Source organism: Phaseolus vulgaris, chromosome 6, assembly GCF_000499845.2.
Source record: "Phaseolus vulgaris cultivar G19833 chromosome 6, P. vulgaris v2.0, whole genome shotgun sequence".
Lineage (NCBI taxonomy): Eukaryota > Viridiplantae > Streptophyta > Magnoliopsida > Fabales > Fabaceae > Phaseolus > Phaseolus vulgaris.
The window spans coordinates 23,122,917-23,133,692 of record NC_023754.2 but is presented as its reverse complement, the minus strand read 5'-3'; the positions used below and the strand labels follow the sequence as shown (position 1 = coordinate 23,133,692).

Genomic DNA, 10,776 nt, shown 5'->3' with positions numbered 1-10,776 from the left:
AATTATTATACCAAACAAAACTTGTACTAATAGGGAAATAGTATACAGCAAACAGTACCTACTTAGTTTTGTTTTGTGGTTTTATTTGTTCACAAACAATTCAAATGTCCTTCGATACTTTGAAAAAAACAATACATACAAATCATTAAATCTTATTTGAATGATGAAATTAAAACATAAATTTAAGCATTTCTAAGTACTAATCATATAATATAACTACTAACTTTCTTTTATTTTTTCTTAACATTATGATCCATATTTACATAAAATGAAAAAAATATTTCTCCATGTATGTGTATATATATTATGGATGTGCAAAACACACACAGTAATAAATCATTATTTCATAAAACAATTAAAATTATGATAAAAGACATACATACACAAAACTAATTGTAAAACTATTAAATTGTAACAACTATTTCCCAATCATCAATGTTATGATCCGACATATTTCATCACTTTTTGAAAGTCTAATTAAAATGATAATTCATTTATTACAAAGTACGAGAGAAATGTAACAAGAGTTATAGCAGCTTTTTTAATCAAAGCTGAAGTTAACAAAATTTGAAATGCAAGCAGCCCAGATGACTAGTCCACATTACAGTGGATATCGTATTCCACAAAACCCACCATGTTTAAGCTTGAAAGACAAAGTAAGTTACTTGTAATGCTGAGACACTTCCCAAACCAGCTTATCCATGAAATGGCATTTCTTGTCAAATCCCCAGCCTGGGTTGCTCTGCATCATATTTCAGACCAAGCATAAATAATGTGCAGGATATTCCTTCCACTAGTTTTCTGACTAGCATTCATATTCATTAATAAAAACGCAAAAGAATATATATATATATATATATATATATTATGTGTGTGTGTGTTTTTGTGTGCTACTGGATTGTTTATGCAATACCTCAATCACATGCATATAATTTATAATTTTTTAGCATTAGGCATTTACAGAAAAAACTATATCATATACTGCACATAAAGCCTCCAAAACAAACAACAGGTGTTTAACCTTCCGAGTTCCATTGTTGTTCATTTCAACATAAGAAAACTACTTTAAATTGAAGTTATAACCAGCTAAGCAGTAACCCTAACCAACCACTAAAAATTTCATTGTCCATCATTAAAGTCAATCATTTAGTCAATACTTTTTTCTGCTGTACATCTTTACGTAATTGACACCTTTAAGTTAGTAAATTGTTTATTTCTTTCAAAGAGGTGACTGCAGCAGCCACACCACATAAAACTCAGCCACACGAATAACAAAAATAAAAAGTTACAAACATACCATTTTATATATGATGCCCACTGAAATAACAAATAAAAACAAAACTAGATGAACTTTTAGAAAACTGCAAAAGAATTGGTCGAGGGAATTTTCAAATAATTCATCGAGCAAGCTCCAAAGTCCTAACTTTTCAGTTATATTCAATCTCTTATGCGAAGAAAATTGTTAGCACACAATTATATGCTTGTAATTTTTGTGAAGAATCTGCAGTCAGAAGTGGACAAGGCATATATATATATATATATATATATATATATATATATATATATATGTATAAATTCATGAAAGGATAACAGAGACAGAAGAATTATAAATCAATCTAAGGACAAGGAAATTAATGCCAGACTCAGGAAAACAAAATCCTCAATACATCAAGATTTGGACATTAGATATACTATCCTTTCCCGATTCAGATTAGTGCAACTCCAGCTACATTTGTGACTACAGCCAGAATCAATTGAATACCAAAACAGCTGCAAACTTCATATAATCATGAAATAGCAAGGTTCTGAATGAATTCTTTAATGTACAAAGCCATAAATTCACATTAATATGGGGAACTAAAGTTTGGGAACCTCCTGGATTTCTAATCATACAGTAAATAACTATCTCATTCCACCAAAGCCAACTCCAATAGCTAACAATCTTCATGCATTCCTTGCCAATATTTTAAATAGATCTAAACAAATATTTTAGGCAGAGCATTGTTTTTCCTATCTATGCCTTGTCAATAACAACCATTCTGCCTTGGCACAACATCAAATACATATTCTATTCGCTCCATACATTGGGATTTATTTTATCAACTAGAATTTAGATTTGAAATTCCTAAAAAAATAGCAAATCTTTGTTGTAATTTCAATTGATTATGCAAATGTTGGGAAGTAGATTCTCTACTGATATCAAATTACAAGATAACATACTGAGGAAAGGGGTTCCTTTACCACTGAATTACATGGCAAGTAGAACATCATCGGCAGAAATACTTATAATAAGATTATCAACATAAGAGGAAAACAACTAGCCTTAGTAAAAGACATTTTATGCCCAACACAATATCAAAATTTAGAGCTCCAAACCTGAAGAGAGACCACAGCACGGTTTGTAAATTGTTTCACTGAAGATGGTGCACTTTCAGGAAGAGTTTTAGCAACTCTTTCTAACTCTTCCTGTTGCTTCTTTGCAGTTACCCTATCTGGTCCGCTGTAGTGATCAACAATCTCTTTCAAGAGTGGAACTTGTGCCATTGTCTCTTCCATTATTTCCTAGTAGGATATAAAGTTAGAAAATAAAAATATCCCAACACATGGACACACACCCATAAACTATAGTAGAGAACATAAAAGCAATAGCCTTTACCTATTAGCAGCTATAAAATAGACAACTATTTCCAAACATAGTGACTGAAACAGTACTTGTCCAATGTAATTGTTACACAGGTTTGACATGACAAAGATATTGGCAACCAAGCCATAAGATTATTAGTGTCGGAGATAGTGATGAATTAAAAATTAAAAAAAAAACATCAGTATCAAAACTTGTGCCCTGAATCATTTGCAATTAATGTACGGTATCAATCATAAGTCATGGATAATGGATAGGATTTACAACAAAATATACCTCCCACTCTTCCTGACTTTGAATCCCCTCATATGCCATTAAGAATGGTTTCATCTTCTCAAGTGCATCACGAAGAGGAATTGGTTCCTTCTCATCAATATCTGGATTATCAAATTCCACCAAATATTCTGGCTCAAATTCAATCTGCAATAATCAATAAAGAAGCCGAAAAAAACACAAACAGTTAAACATTGAAATATAGGTACTAAACAGAAATAGAAGTTTGGCAAAAAAAATTCCTCGAGAGAAATGTAGTCTTTAGATCTAGAGTATCGGATGATTATAACGAGTTTCCTCATAGCAATTCAATTAAGACTGGAGAATTTCCCTAGATGCAGCTATACTACATAATTATATTTCCACTATCTTTAACTATTTCTCAACAAATAAATAAAGATATCTGTAGAAACAACTTACTGCATAATTGATGTCTAATGCGTCCAAATACTCATCCTCTAATGGCGATGGCAAAACTCTACCAGCCATCTCCTCAAACCCTTCAGTTAACTGATTCATTATTTCTGGCCCAACCTTTTTGGCTAATTTCTCACCATCTGCATCATCCCCAACATATGGCCCTATATCATCTGAAGCCTCTGCATCCATGAATCGACCACGCCTTTCATCCATATCCCTCCCTCTGAATCCTCCTCTTCCGGTGCCTCGGCCTCTACCTCTGCCTCTGCCCCTGCCTCGACCAAGCCCACCCCTCTCTCTAAACCCTCTTCCTCTTCCAGTGCCACCTACATCATCCTCCCCTTGTGACAAAAAGTTCCGTGCATTCCTCACTGCATCATCCCGGCTTGGTATTGGCTGTCTCTCATACAAAGTGTCAGATGCAGCAGCACCACGAGCTCGCGGAGCACGAAGATGCCTATTCTCTTCTGTAACTCGCGTTTCCGGATCTGACTGTTTCATGGGCTTCCCCCGTCCAAGTCCAGACAACACCTCTATTATGTTGCCTGGAAGTTTGTTAGCTTGCTCAACATCAATAGGGAAATCATCTCTTGTTGTTGGAGAAGCAATGTCCTCTCTTTTGAAGAAAATGGGCTTTTTGGGTCCAGAATCTGGTGGCCCCAAATCATTTGGAGGTTGAGGTACAGTAGCTCGGCCACGACCAGCAGGTGACTGCAAATCATTTTGATGGCGGGGCACAGTAGGTCGGCCACGACCAGCAGGTGACTGCAAATCATTTTGATGGTGGGGCACAGTAGGTCGGCCACGACCAGCAGGTGACTGCAAATCATTTTGATGGTGGGGGACAGTAGGTCGGCCTCGACCAGCAGGTGGCTGATTTATGGAAGATAAAAATGATGAAAAAGAAGGAAGACCTGACGGAGGCATTGGCTTGCCACGACCATGGCCATGACCAGAACCAGGAGGAATGGGTGACTCTGTCGTGTCAGATTTGGGCTCACTAGAATTAGGCTTCCCAGGAGCTCTTTCATTGAAATTGAATGGCCCTGAACCAGGGGGGGAGCCTCCACGACCACGACCACGTCCGCCATCACCAAAACTAGAAGATGTAGAGAATGCAACTAGCGTTCTTCTGGTGGCATTTGAAATAGTGGAGTTTGGGATCCTTATTCCAAGGTTGCCTCTCATTGACACAGTGAAACAAATGCTTAATTGGAAATGTCAAAGAGGTTTCAGCAACATGAACCTGATATCCCCAAAAAAAAATACACCACAAAGTTTATATGAACTGTTGGAATAGCCAATAAAATACATCAAACTAGCACATAAAACTACACATTTCAGAACTCACCAGCATTTCATATTTATTTTTCTTGTGCTATTTATATGCATCAGTTTTACGTTAACAACAACCAGTGCATCAATTGATGATTAAACAAATTTACTCAGTTCATTTTTCAACAATTTAAAACAAAATCAATACTAGCTTTACTGTTTACATTTAACAATGACGATAATTGAGCACAACTTTTTCCAATGGTTCCATTGTAAAACATCATTCACAACACAGCACAACCATGTTCTACTTTGATAAGAATCTGCATTCCTATAAAAAACCCAAAAAACAAGACTTGGCTGAAAATGAACCCAGTACCCTGCCCCAATATCATACACCCTCCTTTTTATACAGAGAAAAGAGGGATGATTTTTTGTGTGTTATGAGATGAGTTTTGTATAGGAACCTCTCTGTTACTCTAACTAAGTGTAATCGCGAGTTCCAAATTAAGGGATCTGTGACTGTGTGTTCATCGCGTGAACACCTATTGGTTGCTCCAAAATACGAGAGAATATGAATTGAAAGGAGAAGATGATAGTACCTTGCCAGCAACGTTGACGGTGAGACGGTACGCTCGCCGGAATCGACTTCGCCAGTGGTGTTCTGATGCTAAGATAGGGAAACCAGAAAACACACAACACATTCAGTAGCGAAGAAACTGATTTTCTTTTTGTCACTTCAGGAGGACGACGAAGCCACAAAAAACGGGCCACAATAGATAGCCCAAAACAATACTTAGCTAAAGGCCTTCTATTTAACAATTTCTACCTGCACTTCCATGCTTTCGTCCTGCACCTCTGTAGAAAATTACATTCTGAATTTTAGAGTTAGAATGCATTTTCAAACCAAAAATATCTTCTAAATTATAAATTTTGGAATATAATTTTTTATTCTAAATTTTAAAATTTGAAATGTATTTGATATATTTGAAATAATTTAAAGTTTGGAAGATTTACGAATTATATAATTTGAAAATGAAAAAAAAAACAAATTTTACATCTTTTGTTAATGGATAATTTTGGAATTGAAAGATTTATGGAGATGGAGGAAAAAAATATGCGGTGGAAGAAGAAATTGACTTTTATTTTGGGCTGGCAAGTATAAAATAAACTAACGAGTCCAACTTTAAAATTTCAATTCAAACTTCATATTTTTTCTTGTTCTCAAGTTCTATTGATCAAAGATAGGCACATCATAGTCTGCTAGTAAAAAATGTGGGTCAGTTCAGTTTTTTCATTGACCTGCTTTACTAATTTCGCTTAACTCGTAATTCGTGTCACTCTCTATTGTCATTCCTAATATCAAATGCTGAACAACAAAAAAAAAATTAAATTTCATGGATGATTAAGATAGATAAAAAATAATTATTATAATTAAATGCTTAATCATGTGGATTTTCAACTTAATATTACTAACAAAATTATTCTTTGAAAAAATTGTATACCGAAGTAATCTCTTTGAGAACCAAACTGGTTGTAATATATTGGGTCTAGATTTGAAATAAAATAAAATTGAATTTATGTAATTAATTACCTTTAAATTAACGTATCATTATAATTTATTGAACATCAAAAGCACAAAATGTTAATCTAAAATAATTTTAATTTTTTTTATTTGCAGCTGAAAGAGATGTGATGAGATTTGAATTGTAAAGAAAAGTATCCTTAGTCATGTCTTTAGTTTCTTGAATTAGCTAGGTCAATCTAAGTAAAATGTTATTAGACCTAACCTATTTTTATTTTCAACACCTAAAAGTCTTATTCTTCACACTCAATTTGAAACGTTTAAACTGCTACTTTAATTACAAAAACAAACTATTTAGATACATTTTGTTATAATTTTTTATTAGATTATAACGTTAAAAATTTGGCACTCTCGCCTCGTTTCAGTTAAATTTAAGAAAGAATAAATTTAAATGAATTTCAGAAATTAAAATTTTTTTATCAATAATACAATTGCAAAAGAGGAACGAAAATTTGGTATATATGTTATTTTCTGGTGTTCTTTTATGGAGTTTAATAATGATAAAAAAAATAAGAAATTATTCATGAATAATAAACATAGCGTCATTGCCTGATTGCATACGTGTATCTACATTTTTTTGTATTTTTATCATATTAAAAGAAATTTTTTAAAAATTGTATTATCTAAAAAGGAAGATGACCTTGAAAACTAAAACTATAAAGTAAGTGGTATTATAGACAGTTACGCAAATAATAAATCCATTTACGTAAGAAGAATGAAACACTTATATCACCAAAATATATTTGAAAAAAAAAAAAAATATATATATATATATATATATATATATTGGAATAGTTCATTTTATTATTGTTATAAATTATAGATAAATTTCTCAAAAGATGAAAGAAGACAGAAGAAACAATACCTTGAAAACTAAAGCAACTATATTATAATAATATAATAATATAAATGAATGGTTTGAATTATTAAATATACATTACTCTGTAAAATAAAAGTACTTCACTGAAATAACCCTACCTTAAAATTTTGAATATGGAAACATAACATATGGATGTATACAATTCCATTGCATGATGGTATTAAAAAATACATACGTCAACAGGATAAACCTCTTATTATTATTATTATTATTATTATAAATTATAGATAAAATTATTCCAAAAAAAAAAAAGAATTAACAACTAAAACAATTATATTGTAATAATATAAATTAATGAATTAAAAAAGTTATATGTTTAAGTGAGATTATATATTGAATAGGATTATGTATTTGAAAAGGGTATTATTACTATATAAAGTAAAAGTAATTCACTTAAATAACCTGCCTGAAAATTGACAAGGTAAAACACTTGGACTGAGAAAGTCAAAATGATTTGGTAGATAAATATATTGTTAAAATATGTTTTCTCTAATGTTTCAATTGACTCAAACAACTCATGCTAACAATAAATTATATTAAAAAATCCATAGGCAAACAATGGGAACACAAACTTCAAGAACACAAACTTTAAGGCAGAATAACCAGATTCGATTATTTTTGTTTTGGTGTTTAGAGAGAGCTTGCATTATTCATTAGCAAGTAGAGGAAGAATTTGAACAAACTTTATGACCACCTTTTTGGGATGCAAGTAAGATTGAAGAGAAAACAAACACAAATAGCAACAACTTGATCTTGTTCCTCAATCACAATCTCCTTAGATAGAAAAACCTCTTCCTATACATGCATGAGCAAGCAAAGAGGAAAAACTCTGAAATGCAATGTGTTGTGCACAATTAAAATAGCTTCATAAATAAGAAAAGAAGATTTGACTAAGACTTTGGAAAGAAAGATTAATCTTGAAGTAGCTTAGAACATAATATACTATACATAGGGTGGTGAGTGAGTGAGTTGTCTCTTTCAATTGTTATGGAAAAGTCAGAAGAACCCACACTTTGTGTTTGGCTCATTTGCCCCTAAGAAGTGCACACCAAGTTAGATAGGCATTGAAAATTCAAACACTACCAAATTCCATAATTAAACACAATTATGATCCTCTAATTAAATATTGTCTTAATGACGTATAAAATGGAAAGTTGCAAGACTTTGCCGTATCTTCAGGATATGTAGCACCACCTTCCTCAGTGCCAAACATTATTGGAAAACAAAACAATTCCACTGTTGACATCTTCAATGGTTTCACACACATGCATGCATATATCATTCTTTTCTGTTTTGTTTCACAACGGTTTCCTTCCAAGGTGGATAAAGGGAATCATATGTTCATGTTCTATTTTGTAGGGTATGGTGTTCTGCGTCTGTTCCTACTTACGATAATAAAAAATAATTTTATATTGTTGCTTCATATTTTATTGTAAGAACGGTATATATGAGAGTCTAACACTTCTCTTAAATGACGTGTCCGTTAGACATATGTATCGGTGTCAACATTCGTACCACATTTGGAAGACACTTATCGGTGAAATATTCAATTCAAAAAATATTTATTATATTTCTAACAATTCTAGCACGGTTCTAACACAATTTTAAAAAGGATAAATACAATAATTTTTTAAAAATTTAAATTTATTGTATAATTTTTTATTATAATTATAAAAGTAAGGAACAAATTATTTTGAACTAATCATGAAAAACATATTCTTGCTTCGAGAAAAATCTGAAACATACTTATACACATGAATATTTATTGTTAATTTATATAACTATATAATATATAGATTTGTGTTCTTGTGTCCTATATTTTACAAATTATACGTATCTTTGTGTCCGGTGTTTATCGTATAGTTTCTGTATCCGTGTATTTGTGCTAAAGTACAGAAATTGATAGGGGTTAAATTTATTGGGATAGTATTATATTTGAGTATTTAATGTTATACTTCTTTGATGAAGAATGAATGTTTATCAATTGTTTTTATTTCTCTCTCTTCTAATCAATAATTAATTATTAAAACTAAAATAATTGTGTAGAAATGTATAAAGAATGTTCGCGTGCTTTTTAATGGTAAGTTGGAGTTAGGAACCAAACATTTTATAACACTTTTTTTGTTTGACTTTTTTTTTATAAAAATAGAAAATAATTGGTGGAGGGTTAATTTAAGATGGTGGTAGAATAAATGGAGGTTGAAGCATGTGGAGAAATGGTTCACGAAGTGAAAAAGAGCAGCCACATAGAAACAAAAATATTCCCATCCCAGTTTTTTAAATATTAAACCAATTAACAAAATGTTAAATTAGCTGTCCCAAACAAAATGACATTTCAGCTGCTTCAATTGTTTATATATATAATTTTTATTATTATATTATTTTAGTTGATTGAAAAAAAGAAGGTACCAAATGTCTCGTATGGCAATTTGAAAAGGTAATTGAAAATGGCACGAGACATTTCACAAAATTTGTGTTAATATTCTCTTAATTCATACAAGTAGATAGAAAGATACATTCAATATGTTTTATTTAATAATTGATCATTAGCTTTAGACACTACATGTGAATTAGTATGACCAAGAAAATGGTACGTGAAAAAAAGTAAAAACTTGTGTAAGAGATGGTGTATAATTTGGTTTAGGACTATGTATATTTGTAATTATATGATTAAATGTTTTTCATTATCTTATATTTAGCGGTAGGACTAGTGGAATATGTTAATTATGATCCCGGTTTGTGAATTCTTTTATTAAGAACTGTAGTGTAAATGGTGGAAATTACATTAATATTTAATATTATGGATTTGATTGAGATTATGTCATCTCAATAAATCACATAAAAACAATTAATTTAAAATGATTTTACAAAATCTTGTTGAATATATGTTTAAAACTTAAAAATAATAAATAAATTAGAATATATTAATTAGTATGTAGTTAAATTAAATTAAAAATAATCTTAAGAGACGTGGTTAAAATAAATTAAAATTAATCTTCTGACACATGTTAATACTAAATAATAATTAAAGCGTCGAGGAGCTTTTGTAGGTACTTCACATTTTGTTCAAGAGCGGAAAAAAATTGACAAGTAAAACAATCATATCAACAAAGTATAAATAAAGACACATTTTCAATTCATATAAGAACACCAAAGTCATTGTGGAGTCTATAGGAAAGATTCCTGAAGAATTCAATGATATTTATGAAAAATATAACTAACGATAAAAATAAGTAAATGCAAAAGTAACCTAAACTAAAAACATGACTTTACTTTTGCCTTTTCAAAAGGAAATTATCAAAATGAAACAAATGATTACTAAAGAAATCAACATCTCATACATTGGAGATAGAATTACAACTTCACACATCAACAAACAGTTTGATTACAATGGAAAGTGCTTAATCACACCCTTTAGTTTGCAAAATAATGAATGCACAATTCTCTCCCAATTGGAAAAATTTAGGTATCAACTGATATGATAAACAATTGACCCGATAAACATGTTAATGTGCATGTGATCCAGATGAACTTTTACACTCTAACTAACATGATATTTTGTCGCGTTTTTCCTACATAGAGGCGACATTAAGCTAGTTTACGTGTCTTTCACCATTATCTATAGATTGTTTTGAAACTTTAGTAACCAAATTCAAAACACAATTCATAATGAGTCAGTTACGTTTGACGTTGTTTGTCTTT

The 10,776-nt window shown here is 31.2% G+C and overlaps 1 protein-coding gene across 1 annotated transcript; it reads right to left on the bottom strand.

The window, feature by feature from the left end:
* Positions 1-390: 390 nt before the first annotated feature.
* LOC137831982 (uncharacterized) lies at positions 391-5,395 on the bottom strand. Its single transcript, XM_068639919.1, has 5 exons — positions 5,212-5,395; positions 3,335-4,580; positions 2,918-3,061; positions 2,377-2,562; positions 391-742 (listed from the first exon to the last, which is right to left on the bottom strand). Exons 2-5 carry the CDS (start codon positions 4,520-4,522, stop codon positions 662-664), a joined length of 1,599 nt encoding a protein of 532 aa, XP_068496020.1. The 5' UTR covers positions 4,523-4,580; positions 5,212-5,395; the 3' UTR covers positions 391-661.
* Between the last annotated feature and the right edge of the window lie 5,381 nt (positions 5,396-10,776).